We start from the raw sequence: 27,115 nt of genomic DNA on the forward strand, positions 1-27,115 counted from the left end.
TGCCAAAAGGGATTATTTGACTTTCCATTGACTGCTTCAATAACAATTTACAAAAAAAGATTGAAAAACAGTTTTACGGGGGTTTTACATACTGGATTGTACAGTACAATGAAATAAAACCACACCTACTTTCTCATTTAAAAATCTTTACATTATATTGAACATAAATATTTGTGTGTTTTCACTGTTAAACCGCCTGTTTTGAAATCTTGGTTGAATCAAATATAGAAGTGCATGGAAGGTGAAACAGGTGACTGCTTTAAAGCAAAAAGCCAAGTCTGAGCTAATGTTTTAAATCAGAAAATAAATATTTCTGTCATAAAATGGAACGGACAAAAAGTGAAAGAAACAGAACATACCATGTATAAACACAGGCTACACTGACAAAAATACCCACATCAAACTAAGCTGAAATGCAGTAATTTTTACTGCATTGCTTGCTTTGTAAGCAGCTACTGTAATTACCTCCACATCTCTTTCACTGTCTGTAAACTGGTATTGCTATAAAGTTATAAAAGACAACAACAGAATAAATTGAAGGTTATATTGCTCAACATAGTTTACAATCTCCCCATTCCCTAAACAGCCTGTCAGCTATCCAAATGAAATCAGTTACACACACAACAAATGTACACAGTATTTGGCTACTGTGGCATATTTTACTGATACAAATACAGTGTAGATATATTACAGGATGTGAAGCTGTCAAATGCACACAGTCAGCCAGAACTTTTGATTTAGTTTTTTGAAGCATGCAGCGCTGATGTATAGGAAATAGGTGATTTGTTTCTGTAAATGGCACTGAATGTTATTTTTAGAATTACAACAGCTAGAATGCATACAGATCTGAAAAGCAAACTTGCAAACCACACTGCAGTACCAAAGATGGTGCTCAAAAAATTGCTAAGAATTATTATTATGGAGAACTTACCGCTGCCTTAAGATAGTAACAAAAAGAAAGAAAAAGAAAAAGCAGAAAGTTTACTGAGGAAGATAAGGAGGAATCACACTGGATATGACAAATGTATTAAACCAGACAATCATTACTACCAGAACAAATCTATCATGTTTTTTATTTTGCAGTGTCAATATAGAAATCAAAGGAAGAGTGAATCAGGATATGTTGCAAAATTTTTAATAGTTTTTTGACCGTATTTTATAGTTGACAAGGTGATATTAAATAATGCTTACCTGTCCAAAGAATGCTACTCTGAAATAAGTGCCAAGTAGTCTCTTGCCTGTATGCATAACTTCTGTTACTTTGCTGTATGCCCGATGAAGTGTGTCATATAGATGAGCTAGTCTCTAAAAAACACCACAGAAGTTTGGAATAGCAGCACTTAGAAGCAACACTTTCTCTTTATTTTAAACATAAAAAAAGCACTGTGTTAAGGAGAAAAAGCTCTTTTAGTCACTAACATCAACCTTCTAAAAGAAAATGTATTAACAAAAACAACACTACCACCACTTAGGACTCATAGCAGTGGAGTTAAGACACTAAGGGCTAGATTGTTATGTTCCTTCTAGTCCTCCTTCTAGTCCTCCTTGTTCAGAGGAGAGAGAGAGTGAGTGAGGGGAGGGGTGTGTGTGAGAGAATAAACTGTTACTGTCATAGTAGTAGCATATGCTGGCTCAGTTGTTTTGGCTGGCGCACTGGGGGACGACATAGCCAATGCTTAATATAAAAACGGCCATACTGGATCAGACCAATGATCCATCTAGCCCAGTATCCTGTCCTCCAACAGTGGCCAGTGCCAGATGCTTCAAAGGGAATGAACAGAACAGGGAAGTTATCGAGTCATCCACCCCTGTCATTCAGTCCCAGGTTCTGGCCATCAGAGGCTTAGGGACACCTAGGGTATGTCTACACTGCATTAAAAACCCATGACTGGCACATGCTGGTGGACTCGGGCTAAGGGGCTGTTTAATTTCGGTGTAGATGTCTGGGCTCTGGGATCCTCCCATTTCGCAGGGTCCCAGAGTCAGGGCTTCAGCCCAAGCCTGAATGTCTACACCACAGTTAAATAACCCCTTTGCCCACACCCCTTAGCCTGAGCCAGGTAGCATGGATCAGTCACAGGTTTTTAACTGCAGTGTAGATATACCCCCAGAGAATGGGCTTGTGTCTGTGACCATATTGGCTAATAGTCATTGATCGCCCTATTGTCCACAAACTTACCTAATTGTTTTTTGAACCCTGTTATACTTTTGGCCTTCACAACATCCCCTGGCAAGAGTTTCACAGGTTGACTGTGTGTTGTGTAAAGAAGTACATCCTTATTTTAGTTTTAAACTTGTTGCCTATTAATTTCATTGGGTGACCCCGGTTCATGTGTTATGTGAATGGGTAAATAACATTTCTCTATTAACTTTCTCCACATCATTCATGATTTTTTAGACCTCTATCATAAGCCCCCTTAGTAATCTCTTTTCTAAAATGAACAAGTGTTTTTAAATATCTCCTCAGATGGAAGCTGTTCTGTACTCCTAATAGTTTTTGTTGCCTTTTTCTGAACCTTTTCCAATTCTAATACATCTTTTTTGAGATGGAACAACCTGCACTGCACACAGAATCATCCACTTTTACAGTTGCATGATGATATTTTCTGTCTTATTATTTATCCCTTTCCTAGTGGTTCCTAACATTGCTAGCTTTTTTGACTGCTGCTGCACGCTTAGCAGATGTTCTGAGAAGTATCCACAATGACTCTTTCTTGAGTGGTAACAGCTAATTTACACCCCATCATTTTGTCTGATAGTTGGGATTATTTTTTCTAATGTGTATTACTTTGCACTTATCAACATTGAATTTCATCTGCCATTTTGTTGTCCAGTCACCTGGTTTAGTGAGATCCCTTTTAACTCTTTGCAGTCAGCTTTGGATTTAACAATCTTGAGTAATCTAATATAATCTGCAAATTTTGCCACCTCACTGTTGACTATGCTTTCCAAATCATTTATGAATAGGTTGAACAGCACAGGTTCCAATACAGATCCTTAGGGGATTCCACTATTTACCTTCTCTCCATTATGAAAACCACCATTTATTCCTACTCTGTTTCCTGTCTTTTAACCAGATTCTGATCCATGAGATGACGTTCCCTCTTATTCAATGACTGTTTAATTTGCTTAAGAGTTTTTGGTGTGGGACCTTGTCAAAGGCTTTCTGAAAGTTCAAGTACACTATATTCACTGGATCACCCTCGTCCACATGTTTACTGACACCATGTTGACTCTTCGCCATCATATCATGTTTCTCTATGTGTCTGATAATTTTATCCTTTACTATAGTTTCAACCAATTTGCCTGGTACTGAAGTTAGGCTTACTAGCCCATAATTGCCAGGCATGTCACTGGAGCCTTTTTTTAAACATCACCCATTCCCCTACCCATCTGCTGACAGGAGAAGGTAGGGAAGGAATAACTCCCCGTTATGTCTCTGTGTCAGTGTATAACTGTGGCTGTGATCAGGCCCAAACTGACTTGTCAATGATCATGCATCAAGTGAATACAGTACATCCCTCAGTATTACCCATATTGCATTTTCAATACTATTTGATATTACAGTAATGTAATATCAAATGACTACTGAATAAAGTTTATGAAAAACAATCCTAAAAGTAACAATGCTAAATCCTAAGAGGTGTTAAACATGCAACTCTAATTGACTTAAATGGTAGTTAAAGATGCTCAGAACTTCTTTGGAGTTGGAATTGTATTTGCCATTGGTTTTCAGTTGGATAAAAAAAATTTCATTACATTAACTTTTTATTATTATATGTATACACATGCAGGATCATGCATATAAAATTGTTTTATGAAAAGCTCTGTTTTTGCATATTGATTTTTAATTGGATGCACAGTATAAATTCCAGTGATGAAAGGCATATACAAAACCATTTAGTTCTTCAAGGTATACATGAAGCAGGAACTGTGCAAGTGAAAGACCAAACTTTTTTGGTTTTAAATTAAACATGCCCACTTTAAATTTGAACAAATACTTCAAATAAAATTGTTCTGATGCTGTATTGTTCAGAGATATTTGATACATCATACTGTTATAGATTCAAAAGGCTAGATCGTTTTCATAGATAAATTTTAAAACAGAAGCCTATCAAATACCTCAAAATCCCTCCGTTTTTCATAAATGGGAATGATAAGTTTGTAGATGTCAGCAATCAGTTCATATCGTTCAGCCTTCCAGAGTCCATCTGCACATTGCTCTAACAATTCCATTAGCACATCCTAAAGTTAAAAAAAAGTAAAATTTAGTTGTTTTGCACTGTTTTGTTGTGTCTACATTAAAGAACTTCCCAAGAAAACACAAGGAAAATGGTAGTTTGTTGAAAAAGATAGATTCCCAAAACAAAAATATGTAAAGGCATTGTGTTTTAAGGCAGAGTATTGGTTTATAAAAATCCAACACAGTAACAAACTCAAATACAGTTTGGATGTGAACATACACATTTTGCTTTTACTTTATACACCTCTACCTCGATATAACGCTGTCCTCGGGAGCCAAAAAATCTTACCGCGTTATAGGTGAAACCACGTTATATTGAACTTGCTTTGACCCACCGGAGTGCACAGCCCCCCCCCCCCCAGCACTGCTTTACCGCATTATATCCGAATTCGTGTTATATCGGGTGGCGTTATATCGAGGTAGCGGTGTATAGCACGTTAGAATAGAACATAAGAATGGCCATACTGGGTCAGACCAAAGGTCCATCCAGCCCAGTATCCTGTTTACCGACAGTGACCAATGCCAGGAGTCCCAAAAGGAGTGAACCTAACAGGTAATCATCAAGTGACCTCTCTCCTGCCATCCATCTCCACCCTCTGACAAACCGAGGCTAAGGACACCATTCCTTACCCATCCTGGTTAATAGCCATTAATGGACTTAACTTCCATGAATTTATCTAGTTCTCTTTTAAACCCTGTTATAGTCCTAGCCTTCACAACCTCCTCACGCAAGGAGGAGAACATTGATTTAGAGAACTTCATGAACTTCAAAGACAACTCAACGTGAGTACACCTAACAAAGGAACATTCTTGCCTTATATAGCTTTTGTTTTGGGTATGTTTATATGCAGTCAAGCAAATAAGTTTTATAATGACTTTTCAGAAGCCATATTATAAAGCAAATTTTCTGTTTATTGTGTACTTTTTTATGTTCTGTTTGTGAAAAACATTACTTAATAAAAAGCCAACTGGATACAACACTTAAATTTTATTGTTTATATTTAGGTTCTACAAGAACTACCCAATTAATTACATTTTCAGTGCAATTACCTGCATTACACTAATAGGTACTCAGAAATGTGTACTTATTAATGCACATTCTGTGAACTTGAATTTGATATACCATGTCTGAGATGAAAAGGTAAATGACAAGAGCAAGAAAGTTTAAGAAACTGAGAAATGTGAGGAAGCAAAAAAGGCTACTTGGGCATAACATTCCTGGCTTTTTTTTTTTTTTTAACCCTATCTTTCTTGTTGCAAGAAGATTAGTTAAGGCAAATCGTTTATGCACTTAATTGTGGTACCATTTTGTACAACATATCTTTTTCTGTTTTATGTACTACTATAGCTCTTAATAGTCCAGTACAACATAGAATAGATATTTCATTCAAAAAACCCACTATGGATTACTTGTCATTAAAGTGTGCATTTTTCATATATTTTCTAATGGAATGTTATTACATTAAAAATCATAAGCAAATTTGAACTACCAGACTAATTCTATCAACTGGAGTACTACATGCACTTTGCAATAGTACAGTGAAGAGAAATTGGACAGTGTGGAGAAAAGCTACTAATGTAGAATGATAAAGGGTTTGCAGGAAATGGACTTTGAGGCTAGATTAAGGAAATGTATTGTGTGAAAAATATAGGCTGTAGTGATTTATGACTCTGGTATAAAAGTTAATAAAGGACTTCTACAATGATAAAAGAGTAATTGTTCCCATAAATTTGCAATGACTATTAGAATTTCAAAGAGAAATAAGAAAAAAATCAGTTTAAATATTAGAATAATGAACCAAGTTTATTTCAGGATTGGAGGAATAAGTAAAATATTTTATTTGGCCAAATTAGAAATGACATTTGTTTCATATGATTCTCTCATAATAGAGTTACAGACACCAGAAGATTTAAACAAGTATATAAAATTGTTACATAAGTAAAATGTTAACATAATATTAGCCTTGTATACAAGCTTTATTCCTTGGCACAAAATTATGGCCAATGTATTTTATTTCAGTAAGTGGTATTTACATGGAACTATTTTTCATGCTAAGCAGGTTCAATAGTTGTGGTAAGATTTGGCAATCATTTAAATGTTTTCTTTCATTTGCTTTGTTTGGGTCATTTAATCTTTAGAAGTATTGTGTCTGTAGTTTGCATGCACTTCAATACATTAAATAGATACCATATTATGAAACTAGTAACTTTTTTGACTACACATTCCTTCTCTCATCCTGTTTTGCTTTTCCATTCCATCAGTCATCTGTAAACTACTAGACTAGTGGACTATAAAATTTAAAAAGGGAGAGACGAAATTTTAAAATGGTGAATGTATTCGCTTCGCCTCCCCTCACCCAGTTCTGATGCATTTGTTATTCCAAATTAGGTTACATTTTGTTTTTTTTTAAAAGAAATTATATAGAATGCATTGTTGGGCCTGACAGAGGTCACTGTAGGGCATAAAATCATCTTTGCTCTCTTCTTCTCTTTAGCTAGCTGTGCCTTCTGTGCTCTGCCTTGTTGGAGGAAGAACACAGAATCGCCTAAGGAATTTAACAGGGGCCAAGATCAAGACCAGAAAATTAAAGATTATATCTGTAGACATCAGGATACATGATTGTGCAAGAGCTGATTTACAGCTCTAGCACTTTAACTGTGTTGCCTTGATGCAACATATTCTTTCTTCCCCCCTGTAACTGAGGTATGTAATGACATATTCATGAAGTCCAAGTGCTGCATTTTTTGTGGACAGCATGGTGGGGCTGCAGTGTTTATTCCTCTTATAATGTGGCTTAAAGTACACTGTATAATGGTAACCTCACTTTATCATCTTCTACTGATTTTTATATGTCTTGACACTGTGAACTTGTATATTACTATTTAACTACTTTAATTCTAGGAAATCGGAAGTATTTATCTCTTCTGTGTTTACGAAAACTTATACATTTGGGTTATTTTTCTAAGTGTTTTCACGTGGTTAACTCAGAGATTCCAAATGCACATTTGCAGCTATAATGTAATATAAATTACAGCTAATTGCTAGGTATGAATATACTATATTCACAAATACCTTTGTCCATTTTAATGGATAAAAAATTTGTTTTGTTAAGTGCAAATACATTCCAAAATTACACTGTATGCAGCTCAATTACAGTAGCATTGTTACCATATCTCCAGCTGTTTATTCTGCAGTGTATGATCCTAAAACAGTTGAGCTGTTATTATTTATATTATCGTTGCACCTAGGAGTCCCAGTCATGGACCAGGACCTTCTTGTGCCAAAAGCTGTACTGTGGCATACATGCAGCTGCTCAAGTAGACTGACTTTCCTTAGAACATCCCTCAACTGACTGTCCATAAGGAAGACAATTGCCTTGCTGGACTGAATTCAATAGTGCCTGTATGAAGTATAACCAAGACATTTCTACCCTCTTAATAGAAAAGAGGGTGACCTGAAGGGAAAAAAATTGGTTTCTAAAGAACACACTATAACTTGCTTAGATGGGGTCTTCAGTAGCTAGTCATCCAAGTAAAAGGAGAACAACTTGTTAGTCAGCAGGCTAGTAGTATTAAAGAGTATTAACATTATTTACAACTGATACTATGCTCAGCACTATACAAAACAGAGATAAAGGTGGTTCCTGAAGATCTTAGAAGCTTAAAAGACAGGCAAAAAGAAGCGGTACATAAGAAGATTCAGGTGATGGAATAACAGACATTCATTATTACTGATGAGTTCATTACTTGCGATCCAGCTGTGCTTTTGGTGATGGGGAAGGGGACAATGTTTTTGGATGCTCCAGAGGTGGAACAGAAACATTTGATTGTTTTTCCTCCTTAAAATGAAATTGTAACTTACACCTTCCAAGATATTTGTAAAAGCTTATCACCTGACTACTGCCACATTTATGCTAGACTGGTCTAATTTTTCCTCAATTAAGTATGTTAAGTTTCTCCTCCCCATCTCTCCTTTACATGTACACTTAGGTACTTTATAACCCCCTATCATTTTGTGATAATCTTGTGAACTATAGACCTTGTTAAAAGTTTATTTATGTCCTAGAGATTAAACAGGCGAAACCACATTCAAATATGACTGATAAAAACAGCCTTATGCCATAAGTTCAGTTATCACTCAATGTTGTTTGTTTCCATGTTTCTTGTTTGTGCTTCCAAGATAAAAGAAAGTATTAGGGTTCATATTCATGCACTAATATCACTAAACCATAGAATTTACTGTTATCCTCAAATTCTAACTTCATTTTTACAATCACATTTGTTAGATGTCTATTGCTTGTCAGATGCTCTAAACTAAACACGCATCACTACTATACAGTATATTATGTTTACCAGTAAAAAATGCAACTATCAGAAACTGCTTACAGTACAAGAGCACTGATTTTTTTTTAAACATGCCACCATGAAATCACACTAGGAAAAGAAACTCTGGTCTTTACCTGTAATTTTTCTTCTCTGAAACAGTATGTTTGTTAACCTCGAACATATGGGTGGATCTCCTGTCCAACAGGGAACTTGAAGGCATTACTGATGATTTGCAGCAGGAGGCACTAGAACTCATCCAACAACTGCTCCTCAAAACAATTTACTTGACTAATTATAAGTATGACCCTACCAATTTCACAGCTGTGAAAAATGGGCCATGGACTGTGAAATAAGCCTTCCCTGTGAAATCTGATCTCCCCCTTGCTGCTGGGAGTACCCCAGCCAGGGGCTCCTAGCTGCAAGTCCTCATTGGGTTGGAGAGGGACAGGACTTGTCCATCCCTTGCATGGCCGCTCTAGAGGGTGGGGATGGGAGATCAGGCCCACCTCTGAGTGCCTCCCCCTTCTGCAGGAAGCTACACTGTGGAGCAGCAGCCATGGAGGTTCCTGCAGCTGGAGGAGGCTGGTGGACGTGGGTCTGAACTACTCCTAGCCGCAAGTCCTTGCTGCTGGCAAAGGGACCCCCATGGTTACAAAACCATGAAATTTTAGATATAAACATCTGAAAAGGTGAAACTGACCAATTTTAAAATCTTCTGGCTGTGAAATTGATCAATATGGACTGTGAATTTGGTAGAGAAGTAACACTATAGGAGCTGGTTAAAAACAACCAATTCCTTTTGATAATACAAACCCATCAGTGCTTTCATTTAACTGCAGTATTTTCTTCTCAGAACCTTACCGTTTCAGAGAATGGAAAATTTTGATATATGCTCATTTTCTTTCTGTGAAGATCTCCACTAGTGCTTCACATCTGTGTTGTCTCCCTCGGCAGTGGATCCAGAGGCAGCTGAAAATGCTGCTTAGAAAAGCAGTCTGCTGTGCCAGGCTCATTCCTGCTGCCATCTGAATGAGTGCTTCTAAAATGCTCTAATAAACTGCTTCAGATTAATTTCAGTATAAACCTTCTTTCTTTAAAACTTCAATTCTTCCTCGTCTACATAAGGTTTCCAATATGCACTAAAATCAAAACAAACTTACTTTTATTTTTTTTTTCATTTTGGGAAGGACTAGCGGAGATCTTAATCACAGAAAAGAAATTTTCAACAGACATCACATTTTTCCATTCTATCTTGATAACAGTTTCACTTGTCCATTGAGACTAGGAAGTAATGTTCAGTCAGATTCTTAAAGAGGGGAGAAAAGGCAAGAAAAAGAAAATCTCCCTCTCTAATAATACATCCTGTGTAGATGCTGTAGAGATATGTTAGTAGAAGATTATAATTTAGAGATGCTCCTTCAAAAGGGACCGTATTATGAACATAGGAATTTGGAGATGTTCCCTGGAGGCAGGGGTTGGGAACACGGTGCTGCGCAGCAGTTCTCAAGAGATGCTCTCCAGTTTGTTTTATTCCTTTCTCATTTACTGGTTTATTATTTAATGAACCCCAAGATGGTTACAGATGCTTGTGCAAAAGAATGAAAAATCTAACTTACAAAGATAAACAGCAATATGTACCTTGTTGCTTTGTAGTTATTTTTCCCCAAAGAGAAGTTCCTCTGCCCAAAATGCAGCTAGAGATCTGCAATGTGCTCTGGAATGGAATGTTGGCTAAGGAATTAACATTTGTTTCCCCTGAGGCAGCACTGTATCCACCCAGAGAATATTTAGATTGACCTGGTATGGCCAGAGGTGAAATGAAAACATTTTCAATTTCTTATAGAAATGTTTGTTTTAAATGGATATTCCTAGTTGCGCTAAAGTGTTTTCACCTCATGCTTAGAATGCAGACAGAGGGAAGGCAGGCTGCTTGGGGCGGCCAAAATCCTGGAGCCAGCCCTGGTGCCGAGGGTCTCTATGCATACAGTCCTTCCTCGGTGCCGTAGCTTCTCTAACGGAGACTGGAGCGCTCTACACAGAGGTGTCGGTGCCGAGTGCTGCTTGGGACAGAGGGCTGCCTCCATGAGGAGTTGCTTGAGCCTGAAGTCCCTTTCCTTTTTCGTTCTCGGGCAGAACCCTTGGCAGATCTTGCAGCGATCTGTTTGATATGCCTCCCCCAGACACTTTAGCAGGAGTCACAGGGTTTGCCATTTAGATTGACCTGGTATGGCCAGAGGTGAAATGAAAACATTTTCAATTTCTTATAGAAATGTTTGTTTTAAATGGATATTCCTAGTTGCGCTAAAGTGTTTTCACCTCATGCTTAGAATGCAGACAGAGGGAAGGCAGGCTGCTTGGGGCGGCCAAAATCCTGGAGCCAGCCCTGGTGCCGAGGGTCTCTATGCATACAGTCCTTCCTCGGTGCCGTAGCTTCTCTAACGGAGACTGGAGTGCTCTACACAGAGGTGTCGGTGCCGAGTGCTGCTTGGGACAGAGGGCTGCCTCCATGAGGAGTTGCTTGAGCCTGAAGTCCCTTTCCTTTTTCGTTCTCGGGCAGAACCCTTGGCAGATCTTGCAGCGATCTGTTTGATATGCCTCCCCCAGACACTTTAGCAGGAGTCATAGGGTTTGCCCCTTGGCATAGGCTTGTGGATGGTTCCATATGGTATAAAGCCTTGGAATCGAGGCATGGCCACGAACCCCAAGAAGGGAAGGAACTGGGGTGGGGGGAACCCCCAACTCTAACTATTAACTACTGTAACTAACACTAACTATTTAACTATTTACAGGCTGACAGAGATACTAAGGGAAACGCTTGCTGAAGCAAGAGAGACACTCCGCTCCAATGACCATCACTGGCAGTAAGAAGGAACTGAAGAGGTGGCGGGTCGGAGGGACTTATATACACCGCCATGAAGGTGCGACTCCAGTCGGCTCACAGCCAACCGGACAGTTACCACTGGGGAAAAACCTTCCAATGACTGTGCACATGGTGCACACACGCCTACTTGGAATCGACATGAGCAAGCACTAGAAGAAGAACAGATACTTCCTTGAGTGGGATCTCCTGGCTCTGTGCCATCAATTTAAACCGTTCTTGGTACTGCTTAAAATCATCATCAGAGGTGAGAGGAGGGGGCATTATGTCTTCGTCTGGTGATGATGAGGAATTATGTGCAGGTGATGTTGTGTCCTGTTCTGTGCCCTCCTCCCTCTTGTCCCCTGTTTCATGCTAGACTTCTGTAGTATCTGGAATGGAGGATGGTGGTGGTGATCTTATCCTACTTCTATGTGGGGTGGGAGGTTGGTTATAAGGTGCCCTGTAGGCCGCCCCTGAGTCCCAATGTGACCATTGCATGGGGAAGGGCATGGGTGGGCATATTCATGGCTGTCCAAACCAGGGCTGCATATCTTGTCCATACTGGGCCATAGATCTCATGGGTCCCAAAGGTGGTCTGGTTATGATTGGTGAAGAATGGTGAGAGGAGAAGACACCCTCTTTGTGCTTATCGTCCTTGTTGCTAGAGAATGGTGGGGTGATGGGTGAGGCTGATTGTTCCGGTGCTGTATGCTCCAGGGAGCCATCAGTGCCGAAGAGTGGAGAGACTGGTATGGAGGACCCCAGGATGTCTCTCTGGTTTAGTAAATAGTGTGGTGCTGGTGGTTCCGGTGCTATTGCTAACAGTGCCAGTATTTTGATGGTACTGTGGGTGGTGCTGATGCTTTGAGACTTAACTTGGTTGGTGCCGATGTTGCCATCTTTGCCCTCTCTGCTGATGCCGATGAAGTTGTCAGCATGGGTGGTGGTTGCATAGCCACTAGTGACAGCTTTGGTGCCTTTTCTTTCACTGGTGGTGTTGGTGCTGCAGCGGAGGTGGTAGGTTTAGACATGCTTCTACACGCCTTGTCTTTACTATAGGACTTGACAGAGGTCCCGGTGCCTTGAAGGTGCATACACTTGGAGTGGTTGGCACCGAGGACAGCGACCTGGCAGAGGAGACATTTCTTTTTTGTCGGCTCTCTCTTTGGTGAGGTCATAGCACTTTTCCTCAATCTTTTTGAGGAACGAGCCTTGTCTTTAGCGGAGGGTGAGGTACCCGGGATCGCCCTGTAGAAGGGGTCTGTTGTCTGGGGTCTGAAGCCAGGCAGAGAGATTTCTCCATAAGTATGAACTTCAGGTGTAGGTCTCAATCCCACCTGGTTCTGGCCTTCAAGTTGCTACAGTGAGTGCACTTCTGGGGAATATGCGACTCACCAAGGCAGCGGACACAGAGGGAATGTCTGTCTGAGGTGGGCATAGTGTCTCGGCACAAGCCACATCTTTTAAAACCTGGAAACCAGGCCCTGTTGAGTGTGGTTTGAAATAATATATATATATTTTTAAATAACTAACTAAGACTAATGCTTACTATAAACTGAAACTATTTCTAACTATGTTTTCTAGATCTGTCAGACTGACTGACTTTGGGACACTGCTACGGAGCTCCACTTCTGGCTGAGGATGGTTGAGAAGGAACTGAGGGGGTCGGGGCACGTGCGGTCTAGATGAGGTGCCAATGGCGCCACAAGACAGCAACTGCGCATGTGCAACCCAGATGGACACTGCTGCTGATATTCTCCGATCAACAGTGCAGGTATGCACAGATTCCTGAAGTGGAGCACGCACAGGGACATCACTTGAAGAAGAAGAAGATCTATATCTATCTATCTATATCTGTATAATCATAATTCTCCACTGGTATTCCTACCATGTAGAGGAGTGTGAATTGCTCACAGTGATTAACATCATATCCTTCTGAATCTCCAGGTAGATTTGGTGGTACATTTCATTTTCTCTGCATCCCACATTGACCACATTGACTGTAGTTCTGTTAAAAAAAAAAAAAGTCTATACAATTGACTTTTTAAAAAACAAAACAAAACAGAATTGATTTTTTTTGGAAAATTTCCATAAGTAGGCCTGTAATGGGGGAAAAAGCCCAAGCAGTTTCCGATTGTTACAATTAAACATCTATGACATTATAAATAGTGTTCAGTTTTGAAATATTCCTTGAATGTATATTAGTCATTTTCTCTTACACTAGTGGTTCTCAACCTTTTTTGGGCTGAGGACCCATTTGAAAATCTTTATGTCCTGTCCCAAACCAGTAAATAACTTTAGTGCAAAAAAAATCTGGCTTACTAAATATTTCTTACCAACGATACATAATAAACACATTAACATAGTAAGTATTATATAAGTACACCATGTGTACCATAGTGGCAGATCCTGTGGCTCCTGTTCCGTGGGGCTGGCTAGACTCAGTTCCCTGCTCTGGGTGTTGCAACCTCTGGGCCATTCAGGTTTTTGGGAGCGGCCTCGCCAAATCTGGGTGAGCAGCACTGCAATCTGGCACATGGTGTCACAGTACTACTCACAAAAGTTTGACCTGGCCAGCCCCATCATCATGCTGGAGGGGAGTGCTGTGATCCTGTGTACCAGGTCACAATGACTGGAGTGGGGAGCTGAGCCCAGTCAGCCCTGCAGAACTGGAGTTGCACGAGCTGCTGCTGTGGGGTGAGTATGGGGAGGCAAACAAGCCCTTGTGGAATGCGCCGTGAGTGCCGGGGCTGGAAGGTTGGTCAACTTGTAGCAACTTGTAGCAGGTGCAGATGCAGGAGGTGATCCACGATGAGACCCTCTGCGACGAGGCTGGAAGACCTTTTATATGGTTTGCCACTGCCACGAACAGCTGGTTTGATTTTCGGAACGGCTTTGTGCGCTCCATGTAAAAGGCGAGCGCCTGTCGAACGTCCAGTGAGTGGAGTCTTTGCTTCCGGCTGCTTGCATAAGGTTTAGGGTAAAAAACAGTCCTGGTTGGAGTGAAATTGGGACATAACCTTTGGAAGGAAAGCAGGGTGAAGTCTAAACTGCACCTTGTCCTTAAAGAAAACCGTGTAGGGAGGGTTGGAGGTGAGGGCCTTAAGTTCCAAAACACTCCTTGCCGAAGTAATGGAGACTAGAAAGGCAACCTTCCATGAGGCCCCATCAGTTTGGAGAGAACCAGGTTGAGATCCCATGCAGGGATTGGCTGCCGAACCTGTGGGTACAGATGCTCCAGACCTTTGAAGAAGCGGCAACCATGGGGTTGGCGAAAACGGAGTGCTCAATCACTCCCAGGTGCAATGCAGAGATAGCTGCCAAGTGCGCCTTGATGAAAGAAGCTGCCAGACCTTGCTGCTTACGGTGTAACAGGTACTCCAGGATGAGAGGATTGGGGGCCTGCAATGGCAGAGTATGGCCCTGGGAGCACCAGATTGCAAACCTTTTCCACTTGGCCAGATAGGTGGACCTAGTGGAGGGCTTCCTGCTACCAAGCAGGATCTCCCTACCCGACTCCAAGCACACGAGCTCTGTGGGGTTTAACCATGAACTTCCAGGCTGTGAGGTGAAGAGACTGAAGCTCTGGGTGACGAAGGTGACCGTGGTCTTGGGTGATCAGGTCTGGAAGTAGTGGCAGAGTGATAGGGGTGTCCACCGAAAGTCCAGGAGAATGGTGTACCAATGCTGGCGGGGCAACACCGGTGCCAACATTATGACCATTGCCTTGTCCCTGTAGATTTTGAGCAGGACCTTGTGCACAAGCAGAAATGGCGGGAACGCATACAGCAGATGACCCGACCAGGGGAGGAGAAATGCGTCTGCAAGGGAGCCTTGGCTGTGGTACCGAAAGGAGCAGAACCGCAGGCACCTCCTGTTGCCCTGAGTGGTGAAGAGGTTGATGTGAGGAGTTCCCCACCTCTGAAAAACAGTGCCAGCTTCTGAGTTTTCAGCGCCAGGAGCTCCCCCATGGAATGCCCCGCAGTGGTGGCTTCCAAGGCAGCAGCCCTCAGTGCAGGGGGTTGGTCCCTGTCCTGCTTCGGCACTGGGGAGTGAGACCAGTGTCATGCAGTCTCCGCCGGCTTCGGTGCCGAGGAGTGCCAGTTCTGAGGGTCTCTGTGCCCAGAGTCCTTCCTCTGCACCGCTTTTCTTACGGAGGCCAGAGTGCTCTGCACAGAGGTGAAAGTCCCGCTCCTTTTTAGTTCTGGAGTGAAACCCTCTGCAAATTTTGCACCGGTCAGTCTGGTGCGCCTCCCCCAGACACTTGAGGCAAGAGTCGCGGGGGTCGCCCATTGGCATGGGCTTGTGGCAGGACTTGCAGGGTTTGAATCCTTGGGATCGAGGCATGCCCCGAGTCCCAAGGGGAAGCAGGAAAGTTGGAGCGGGAAAGACCCCCCCCACTCCTAACTAACTAACTAACTATAGCTAAACTATCAAAACTACGATACTCTAAACTATATACAATGAGCATGGAAGAACTAGGGGAACACTTGCCAAAGCAAGCCACCGCAATTCCAATGACTGTCACGGGCAGTAAGAAGGAACTGAGGAGGCACTGGGTTGGCAAGGTCATATATTGAGCGCCATGGAGGCACCACTCCAGGAGGCTCCACAGCCAACCCGATGGGTGCTGCTAGGGAAAAAACTTTCCGACAACTGTGCACATGGCGGGAGCACACCTAATTGGAATCAATATGAGCAATCACTTAAAGAAGTTTTGATACTTCTGGGTTCCTAAAGTCAGAAGATTTTGAGAGTATGTAGGCTTTGCGATCCTCCAGAAATAGCCTTAATAAGCACTGCTCAAATCGGGACAAAGTGGTTATGCTCCTACTTTATCCATCTTTTCTCAATTGGCAGAAGTGAAAATATACATATGGTAAATCAATCTATACCTTCACCCCAATTCAAACACATGGTATAAGTTAAATAACGTAATCAGATTACTGGTAGACATTATATAAATCTAAATCTACATCTTTTTTGGTGAAGTGGTCAAAATCTTTACTATGGTTAGTTCTAGCTAGTATATAAAACAATCATCAGATTAGTTTGCCAGTTAGCATAGTTTTTTTACCCCATGTAACAATCTTTTTTTACTTTTTTTTAATGTTCTTAGTTAATCTCTTTAGGTTACCCTTTTTTTCCTTTGAGGATTTTGAACTACTGAAATGCTGCTGTTATTTTTCCAGAAACGTACACTCAGTTATTTAAAGGCTGGTCAGCTCAGTTAACTCATTTTATAATTAACTCCAAGAGTGAAATAGACAAAATTGAAAAATCATAAAATTAACACTGTAAAGCAACAATTGTTTATGAGAGTTGATTTTAATATATATGAATTTTGCTTACTCACTTCATTGAAGTGAACATCTTGCATCCCAACATCCTCCATCATTGAAGCCTCTTCATCTATATTTGGCGTGATTATTCTGAAAGTAGTACAGCCTTGCTTAAACATTCCTATTATTGAAAAAGAAAAATATACACATTAAATTAATTGCTATCCAAATATTTTTGTCCGCTCATTAGGATTATGTTAAGTCATTGTGCACCAGTTTTGATGAGACAGAGAATCCACGCTAATGTATCTGAATGCACCTACCACCAAAATGATAAAGAAAAATTTGCAATGTGCTCAATGAATTATTTAAACCAACACACATCTTTAATATTTACTTTGGACATTGGAAGAAGTAAAAATGTCAGTAATATTTCTATTCTCTTTTCTCCAAAAAACAAGGTGGTCGGGGCCAATGTATTAATGGATAATATTCATTTATGACTGAAGATGGAAAAGGATTTATTGTTCTCTTGTAGCACTTTATTTCTCCTGTAATCTAGTAAGTTTTCTGTGCTAAAACAAAAAGTGAAAAATGTCATTAAACTTTATGCAGTCAGAAATTACACAAACATAAGGTTTTGAAAAAACTGTTTCAAGAGGTAAGTTGGTAGCATTGTGTACTTCTGCTGCAAACTGCAGAAAGCTAACGAGCACAATAAATCGCTCTTTGAAGATTTTTTTATACTGCTTCCAGATACCAAGAAAACTTGTTATCAGTGGATTAGCAAAGTATACCTCTACCCCAATATAACGCGACCCAAAATAACACGAATTTGGATATAACACGGTAAAGCAGCGCTCGAGGGGGGCGGGGCTGCACATTCCGGCCGATCAAAGCAAAGTTCAATATAACACGGTTTCACCTATAACGCGGTAAGATTTTTTGGCTCCTGGGGACAGCGTTATATTGGGGTAGAGGTGTAGTTCATAGCCTGTTTGTTGTGGGAACTTAGTTAGAATTAACTCTCTGATGCAGAAAGTTAGGATTTCCCAATGTAAGTAGGAACATAGAAACTGCCAAACAACAATGTATTCAACGTATCACAAATAAGTATCTCCCTTGTCGGAGAAAAAAAACAGTTCTCACTCTCTGGTTGGGTGCAACAAAGTCAGATACTTTATTCTCAAGCAATTGCATAGAGGGAGAGAGTGCACTAGGACACAGGGTTTCTCCCTCCTACACAAGTCTCTCTACAGGTAAACAATTACAGAAGCATTTATACCTTTTGTTACATACAATAATGAGCAACAGCTGCATTTTGTTTATACATAGGTCATCCTGATATCTTATTTTTCACATCTATTTAGACTCTAGTCTACATTCCATATTTATCTACACAAGGTCGCAACAACTTCTCACACAGTTCTTTCCCATTCGCATCACACGATCCTCGCTTCTACAAATCTCACGTTATTAGGGTTACAGTTAGCCTGACTCTTGCTAATGGAGAGTGTTCGCATTGAAATCCCTTTCAAATCCCTGTCAGTGCTTTCTCTACTTCCACACCTCCCCTTTCAAATCCCTGTCAGTGCTTTCTCTACTTCCACACCTCCCACCTTTTGTACTTCTAGTACAACAAAGATTCTCAAACTTCTATTTGCATTAAGCCTTGGATTTCAGATTCTACATCAGATGCTTCAATCTTAGGGGTTTTCATTGGATGCAATGACAATGCATCATTAGCATGGGCATGAAAGGTAAAGCACGTGATAATAGTAAAACAACAACAACATAATCCTAAACCAAATAACAATAAAAGCAGTAATATTCCCACAGTAATAATATGATGGAGTTGTTGTACAGTTTTAGTCACAAAGCACAATACATCATACTTAGTACATAAAGTAGACACTCTATAAGCTGTATAAAAGGCATTCTTTTCAACTTGATATATATTTTGAATGTGAATTTGCCCTTGAACCTCAGAGATTTTTTGAACCTCTGATAACAGTGAAAGCAAATTTTGAAACCAATCAGGTACTAAGCTAATCCAGTTAAAGGGCATCTGGAACCTAAGGGCTACTTGTAAAACTCTATCTATGATTGCCTGCAGCAGTAGTGAGATTAAAATGTATATCTCGCAATGTGGTGGCTTTAATATACACACAGCTATCATTAGCTTGAAAAAGTAGGTGTCCTGTCAGGGTAGTTCCTCATCCCCTCCCCTCCCAGCAAACATTGTCATGAACACTGACAACTTCCCCTGGCTTCAGTTTACGTGTACACTGAAGCTGTGGAGGTTCTAACGGCCAAAATGTCCATTGACTCCCTATCCCCATCCAAATGTCGGGTGTTATTCCAGGAGCACTAACAACTAATTGGCTAGGCATACCAGGTGGTCTAACCTCCCAGATATCACAGTGAATAATCCAGTCCCACATGCATCCTCCCCATGGACCCAGCAGGGTTCGGTATGTGGGAGCCCCCACCCCTCCTACTGGCCCATATGCTTGGGAGGAGCACTGTGAGTATATACAACTCCATCCTGAAAATCTCCAAGTATATCTCCATGGCCACAAATCAGACAGCATTCCTGAGGTATCTGTAAGGGCAGTAGGCCCTCTCATGCTCGAGATCACTCCAAATGGCCATCATTAATACATCTCAGGTCCAGAGAAGTTGTTATGAAAGAGTCTAATGAAAGCTATTACTACACACCAAAATAGATTTAAGTACCTATTAAATTCATGACTAGGAGGAAAAGATATAATGAAGCTGAAAACAAACACTTAAAATGAAGTCCTTAGCTGTAAAAACTGGAATACCAATATTAGTAACAAATGCTCCAGAGGTAACCAGACCAACCATGTACAGTTGCCCAAAAAAATAGTCCCATTGTAAAAAGCCCACTTAGCATCTGACCTTTTGCCTTGTAAGCCATTCAGTGTTGGTAGAACTGTGGGAGACACTGTTGGCAGAAAGGAAATTATTGTTAAGAAATTTTCTGTTCTGGAGGCCAGTGTCTTCCACAATTCTGGACATCTAGGAAGTAGTGAGCTGTGAACAGATGTAAGGAGAGTTATGGAAAATGTTAGAAAGAAGAGAAAAAGAGAGATGGTATCCCTACTCATTATAAGATTTGCTCAAATGGCAATATTATTTCTGGGCCACCACCTGCAACACCTTCCTGCCAAACAAAGTCTCTGGAGATGACAGGAAGGCCATCTTATAGTGCTTGATGGAGGGACTAGCTGCTGACCAGGTGGGTGCCTTGCAAATTTTTGACATACTGTATATGCATTTGCTTTTTCTGCCCATGAGGTTGCCAGGCATCTCATGAAGCATGCTGTGACCCCTTTTGGGGCCACAGTCTCCGATGCCTTGTATGCCTTAATGCACAGCCTAATCCATTTAGCAGTGGAGAACTTGAAAACGCTGAGTCAATGGTATTTGGGGTGGAAAGATATAAATACGACACCTGATCTTGTCATGAATTCTGTATATTTGAGGTAGATTTTCTGAGCTCTAAGGGGTGCCACCTCTTCTCAGTGCAATCTTGTATCTAGGGGGTTTGTCTACACTTACAGCGCTGCAGCAGTGCAACTGCACCGCTGCAGTATTTAGTGAAGACACTACCTACACTGATGGGAGATCTTCCCGTCAGCATAGGTACTTCACCTCCCAGAGAGGCGGTAGCTATGTTGACAGGAGAAGCCCTCCTGTTGACATAGCACTGTCTACTGTAGGGGTTAGGTCAGTATAACTATGTTGCACAGGGGTGTGCATTTTCCACACCCAAGTGATGTAGTTGTACCGACATAAGTTTGTAGTGTAGACCAGAGCTCAGACAAACTGAAGGAAGAACAACACCGTCTGTGATTTGGGGGACATGTGATAAATGAAGGCGGGGGATGTTCCCTTTTATGGACACCCAGCCAGCCGCTATAAAATCCCTCTTAGTAGCTGTTCACTAATTGCTCTACCTGTAAAGGGTTAAAAAGTCTCACTGCGATGCATAGGTAAAAGGATGTGAGTGAGCACGTGGCCAAAAGAGCCAATGGGAAGGCTAGAACTTTTAAAAATTGAAACAAGACTCCCCTTTTGTCGGTCTGTTGTTGTTCTCAGGGAGAGGCAGACAGGGAACAGTTATGCTGTGAGAAGCTTGGGACAGGTATGAAAAATCATCAGCATAATATCTAGAAACTACTCATCTAAAACCCCAGACATGTAAGTAGATCAAGAAATGTCTAGGAAGACGCTATTAGGTTTTTCCCTTTTAATTCTTTACGGCTTGTGGATTCCTCTGTGCTAACCCCAGGTGCTTTTGTTTTGCTTGTAACCTTTAAGCTGGACCTCAAGAAAGCTATTTCTTGATGCTTAATCCTTGTAGTTGCTCTTTTTAAATCTAGCAATAGCCTAAGTTCCCAGATGTATTTTCTTCCTTTTGCTTTTTTAATAAAATTTACCATTTTTTAAGAACAGAATTGGATTTGTCTCTCTTAAGAGGTTTGTGCATGTTGTTTAATTAGCTGGTGGCAACAGCTGATTTCCCCTTTTTTCTTTTTCAGCTCTTCCCCAGAGGGTGTGTGAGAAAGGGCTTGAGGTTACCCCACAGAAAGGAATTCCCAAGTGTGCGTTCCTGGATTCTCAAAGGGGTTTTGCACTTGGGTTGTGGCAGCATCTACCAATCCAAGGTCAGAGAAAAGCTGTAACCTTGGGAGTTTAATACAAGTCTGGAGTGGCAAGTATTAATTTTTACAGTCCTTGCGAGCCCCCACCTTCTGCACTCGAAGTGCCAGAGTGGGGAATCAGCCTTGACAAGCTCTGATCAAAATGTCATCCAGGAAGGGATACAAGTGGATAACATGCAATCGGAGTCTGGCTATGATTACCTCCAGCATCTTTGTAAAGACTCTGAGGACCAAGGACAGGCCAAATGAGAGCATCTGATACTGATGCTTCCTGCTGTAAGCAAATCTTAGAAATATGTTGTAGCTCAGTTTGAGAGGAATATGGAGGTATCCATCCACCAGCTCCACTGAAATCAGAAAATCCCCCGGTACAAGGATGACACTGTAGAGGCCAGGGACTATCCATCCCACACTTCCATTTTTTCATCCATTTGTTGAGTCTTTTGAGACTAAGAAGAGAGGGTTACTCAACTGTGCAGTAACTGATGTTCTTCGAGATGGCTGTCCCTGTGGGTGTTCCACTTTTAGGTGTCTGAGTGCCCCTGCGCTTCTAGTCAGAGATTTAAGGTAGCAGTGCCCTAGGTGGCCACGCACATGCTGCAGCCAGCTCGTGCTGCTCTGGGTGGTTATTGTGCTTGCACAGCCAACCGTCCCCCAGTTCCTTCTCTGTCGCAGAGGATGGAAGAGACGCTCCGAAGCGGAGGGGAGGAGGGGATGTAGTGGAGCACCCACAGGGACAACCATCTTGAAGAACATCAGTTACTGCACAGGTGAGAAACTTTCTCTTCTTCTTCTTCGAGGAATGTCCCTGTGGATGCTCCACTTTTAGGTGACTATGGAGCAGTACCCTTCAGTGGAAGGAGGGGCTTCGGAGAGGTTTACTGAGTGGTGGATAACACCAATTCCCCAAAATGAACGTCAGCAGCTGATTGTCTGGTGAAGGTGTGGGCTGATGCCCAGATAGCTGCTTTACATATATCAATGATGGGTATATCTTTAAGAAAGGCTATTGATGTGGATATAGCCCTGGTGGGGTGTATGCAACAACCAGAGGGGGGTTCTAGCTCATGTTCGTGGTAGCATAATCGGATGCACTCCGATATCCATTTTGAAAGTCATTGTTTGGAAATGGTTAGTCCCCGAGATTGTTCCGTTGTGGAAACAAACAGTCTGGTGGATTTTCTGAATGCCTTTATTCTATCTATATAGAATGTGAGTGCTCAATGAACCTCCGTGTGAAGAGATGCTTCCCTGCTGTCAACGTGTGGCTTCGGGAAGAATACAGGTAAGTAGATGGGCTGGTTGAAATGGAAGGATGAGGCCACCTTAGTTATGAATTTCAGAGGTGGGCAAAGGATTACCTTGTCCTTGAGGAATATGGTGTAAGGTGAAGTTACCATCAGGGCACCAAGCTCTCCAACCCGTCGTGCCGACGTAATTTTGACTAGGAAGGCGACTTCCATGGACAAATGTAATAGTGAGCAGGTAGCCAGAGGCTCAAAAGGTTTACCCTTGAGGGTATGGAAGACTAAGTTAAGGTCCTACATAGGGGTAGGGTCTCAGACCATAGGGTAAGTATTCTGTATACCCTGAAGGAAGCGTTTAATGAGAGGATGCACGAATATAGTGAGGCCATCTACTTTGGAATGACAAGTTTCAGAGTAACAGCCGTGTTAGTCTGTATCCGCAAAAAGAAGAACAGGAGTACTTGTGGCACCTTAGAGACTAACAAATTTATTAGAGCATAAGCTTTCGTGGACTACAGCCCACTTCTTCGGTTGCATATAGAATGGAACATATAATGAGGAGATATATATACACACATACAGAGAGCATGAACAGGTGGGAGTTGTCTTACCAACTCTGAGAGGCCAATTAATTAAGAGAAAAAAAAAAAAACTTTAACCTGTCTGGTCATTCAGTGACAGACCTGCGGGTGGCTATATTACAACAGAAAAACTTCAAAAACAGACTCCAAAGAGAGACTGCAGAGCTAGAATTGATATGCAAACTAGACACAATCAACTCCGGTTTGAATAAGGACTGGGAATGGCTGAGCCATTACAAACGTTGACTCTATCTCCCCTTGTAAGTACTCTCACACTTCTTATCACACTGTCTCTACTCGGCTAGCTTGATTATCACTTCAAAAGTTTTTTTTTTTTTTTTCTCTTAATTAATTGGCCTCTCAGAGTTGGTAAGACAACTCCCACCTATTTATGCTCTCTGTATGTGTGTATATATATCTCCTCATTATATGTTCCATTCTATATGCATCCGAAGAAGTGGGCTGTAGTCCACGAAAGCTTATGCTCTAATAAATTTGTTAGTCTCTAAGGTGCCACAAGTACTCCTGTTCTTCTTTTTACTTTGGAATGGAAAGCTGTGATTGCAGATAAATGTACCCACAGTGAACTGATAGAAAGACCAGATTTTTTTAGGGTCAGCATATATTCAATTATTGTGGGTAATGGAGCCGTTCGAGGGGAGATTTGTTTGTCTCCGCACCATATGGAGAAATGACGCCACATTTGAGTATATGTTTTTCGTGTGGTTAATCGTTTGCTGTTCATCAAAATATCCCGGACCTCTGTGGAACAGCCTGCCAGAGGTGTCAGGGGTCACGTAGACGACCTGACTCCTGTGTGAGTAGGTGAGGTACGAGTGGGTGGAGCCATGATAGTGGTGTGATCATCTGGTTGAGGTAGGGAAACCAGGTTTGTCTGGGCCATGTTGGGTGCGTACTGCGAAACTAAGAAACCTTCTGTGTGCAGGATGTATGGGAACATGGAAATAAGCATCATGGAGGACGAGGGCCAAGAGCCAATCTCCCTTCTCCAATACCGGGATTATGGTTGCAAGGGTAATCATCTTGAAATGCTGAGTTTTGATAAACGTGTTTAGCTTGCCTAAGTCCAATATGGGCCTCCAGCTGCCCGTTTTCTTTTGGGTGAGAAAATAGTGAGACTAAAACCTGGTCCTCCTGCATTTGGGAGGTACAGATTCTACAGCACTGAGTTGCAGGAGGTGATTTATTTCCTGCTGGAATAGGTGCTTGTGAGAAAGGTCCCTGAAGAGAGACCAATAGGTGGATTGGTGGAATAGAGGTGAAGGGGATGGAATAGCCCTTGTGTATAATTTCCAGAACCCATGTCTGATGTAATGGTTGCCCAGACCAGATAGAAAGGTGTTAGACGGTCTCCAAATGGACTGGAATCAGGAGATAGTTGCAGCAATGGAATTTGAGGGGCTCTCATGCCCTCGACCAACACTTCAAAATGCCTGTCTAGAAGTAGATGGTTGGGACATGGTGGATTATCCATCGGTGTCTGTCGTCGTCTTGGCTAATGTTGTTTGTGACGTTGGTAGTACTGTCTCTTCAGCTAGGTATACAGAGCAGTACAGAAGCGCTGGGTATAAAATGCGCACTGCTTCTTTTTGTTATCAGGTACGTGAATTCCCAAGGTTTTCAGTGTGGCACAGGAGTTCTTGAGTGTATGCAAGGCTGCATCTGTGGTGTCCACAAACAGTTTCTGTCCCTCAAAAGGTAAGTCCTCGATTGTGGCCTGGGATTTCCTTGGGGAAGCCAGAAAGGTGGAGCCAAGAGGCCCTCTGCATGTCTACTGACGTGGTGATGGAGTGAGCTGCCGTGTCTGCAGAATCCAATGATACCTGCAAAGCCATCCTGGCAATCAGGGAACCTTCTGAGATGTTCGCTTTGTATTGTTCTTTATGGTCTGTTGGGAGACGCTCAGTAAACATAGACATCTGTGCAAAAATGTTGTGAGTTTATTTGGCTAACAGCGTGGAGTAGTTAGCGATATGTAACTGAAGAGTCGCTGAGGATAGGCCTTTCTACCAAACAGGTCAAGGCGTTTCCCCTTTTGCTGGCATGTAATACTTCTTGTCTGAATGTTTACAAGAAGGTGGGGCCGTGGCCGGTGTCTGCCAGACTGTTTTTGCCGGGTCCATAATGGCAGAATTAATAGGCAATGCAATCTTGGCCACAGAAGAGGCATGGAGAATATAAGCGAGCTTATACTGTGTCTCCGGCAGCTCTTCTAAGCAGATGCCTAGGGAATCAGGCACACGCTTGAATAGATCTTGGAAAGATTGAAAGTCGTCCCCCGGTATGGGGGGAGGCATGATTGTGTCCTCCAGGGACAATGAAGAAATATGGGTAGGAGGTAGGATGTCACCCCTCTATTAAGTCCTCATTGCCCTCATGCTCCTCCCCGGTGACTTCAGGGGAGGCTGGGGCAACCAGTGAAGTATATCTAGCTGATCTTGGTGGTCTGGACCTGGATTGGTTAGAGGACTGAAAATTTTGAGCCCTGTACAGTGCCCAGGGTCCCAGTATGGCCAGTTTGGTGGGAGGGCCATGGGGGGGGAAATCATCCATTGAGGGGGTTGCCACACTGTGGGTTGTAGCCCTGAGGTTCCAGGTTTGGGCGATGAATGGCGTGGGGTGCCCATCCTATCAGCCACTTCGTCCTCCTCAGCGCTTGAGAGAGGAGAGGCTAAGCCAGCAGGTGTAGTCATGAGACTCGTGGCTGGTCTGGCCCACGTGCCATCTGTGCCAAAGAGAGGAGTGCCCGAGGTGGAGGCAACGACCAGGTCTGCCTGGCTAACGAAATGCTGCGGCATTGGGAAGTTAAAAGCAGGCATAGGAGGCACACAGAGGTTAGTCAGCATCTATGCTGCTGGTGCTGTGGGCTTGCTGTAATGAATAGGAACAGCAGGTGGCGCCATAGCACTGCTCGGTGCCAAGGACTTCAGCTCTCTAGGATGTGAGGGAACAGGCTTTGTTTTGCCACGGCTGTCTGTCTTAGAGCTAGACCGCACCGGGTCTTTCGCTCCTCGGGATGGCACTGCTGTCTGAGGCTCTGCGTGCCGATGGTACCGGGGCAGATTTAGAGGTCGGAGACCGCTTTTTGCATCACGAGTCTCCCTGGGGGGGAAGAGGAGTGAGACCGCCTCTTTGTTTTCATGGGGGCTGCGTCCTTTGTGCTCGTCTTAAAGAAGGCTCCGATGTCCAACACAGCAGTTGGGGAGTGAGTGAACTGGTGGGGAGGGGTCCCCTGCTCAGGGTCAGAGGCAGGACGCAGGAATTTCTCCATAAGTATTGGTTTGAGCTGGAGTTCCCTCGCCTTTCTGGTTCATGCCGTTAACTTTTTGCAGTGGTGAGTGGCGTGGGAAACGATCGCATAATGCGACGTGAAAGTGTGCACTGAGGACCAGGTAGCAGCCCTGCAGACGTCCTGGATAGGGACATGGGCTACGAAGGCCGCCGATGAGGCCTGAGCCCTAGTTGAATGAGCCCATACTATAGGTGGTGCGGGAACCCCTGCTAGGTCTTGGCATGCACGTATGCATGACGTGATCCACCGGGACAGTCTGTGGGTGGAGATCGGTTGACCGCTCATGAGCTCGGCCGAGGCAACAAAGAGTTGCGAAGACCTACGGAACGGCTTAGTCCGATCCAGATAAAGGGCGAGTGCCCTGTGCACATCGAGCGTATGGAGGCAGCACTCCTTGTTAGAGGCGTGCGGTTTAGGGCAGAGGACAGGTAGGAAGATGTCCTGACTCATGTGAAAAGCGGAGACCACCTTGGGAAGGAATGCGGGGTGCGGGCGGAGCTGAACCTTGTCTTTGTGAAAGACTGTGTAAGGGGGGGGTTGCAGGTTAGGGCCCTAAGCTCTGAGACCCG

General features: G+C 42.6%; 1 protein-coding gene across 13 annotated transcripts in view; it reads right to left on the minus strand.

Moving 5' to 3' along the window:
- DOCK9 (dedicator of cytokinesis 9) overlaps positions 1-27,115 on the minus strand; it is a 319,963-nt gene that overhangs the window by 17,094 nt on the left and 275,754 nt on the right. For 9 of the 13 annotated variants that reach the window (XM_054012624.1, XM_054012570.1, XM_054012537.1 and 6 more), the window contains exons 45-47: positions 16,786-16,892; positions 4,123-4,245; positions 1,192-1,305 (exon numbers count right to left, since the gene is read on the minus strand). In XM_054012624.1, the coding sequence (XP_053868599.1) occupies positions 1,192-1,305; positions 4,123-4,245; positions 16,786-16,892 (344 nt within the window). Of the gene's footprint in view, positions 1-465; positions 502-931; positions 938-1,191; positions 1,306-4,122; positions 4,246-16,785; positions 16,893-27,115 lie in introns of all 13 variants that reach the window. The other 4 variants (XM_054012607.1, XM_054012616.1, XM_054012598.1 and 1 more) reach the window with 2 other exon arrangements.

Source organism: Malaclemys terrapin, chromosome 1, assembly GCF_027887155.1.
Source record: "Malaclemys terrapin pileata isolate rMalTer1 chromosome 1, rMalTer1.hap1, whole genome shotgun sequence".
Lineage (NCBI taxonomy): Eukaryota > Metazoa > Chordata > Testudines > Emydidae > Malaclemys > Malaclemys terrapin.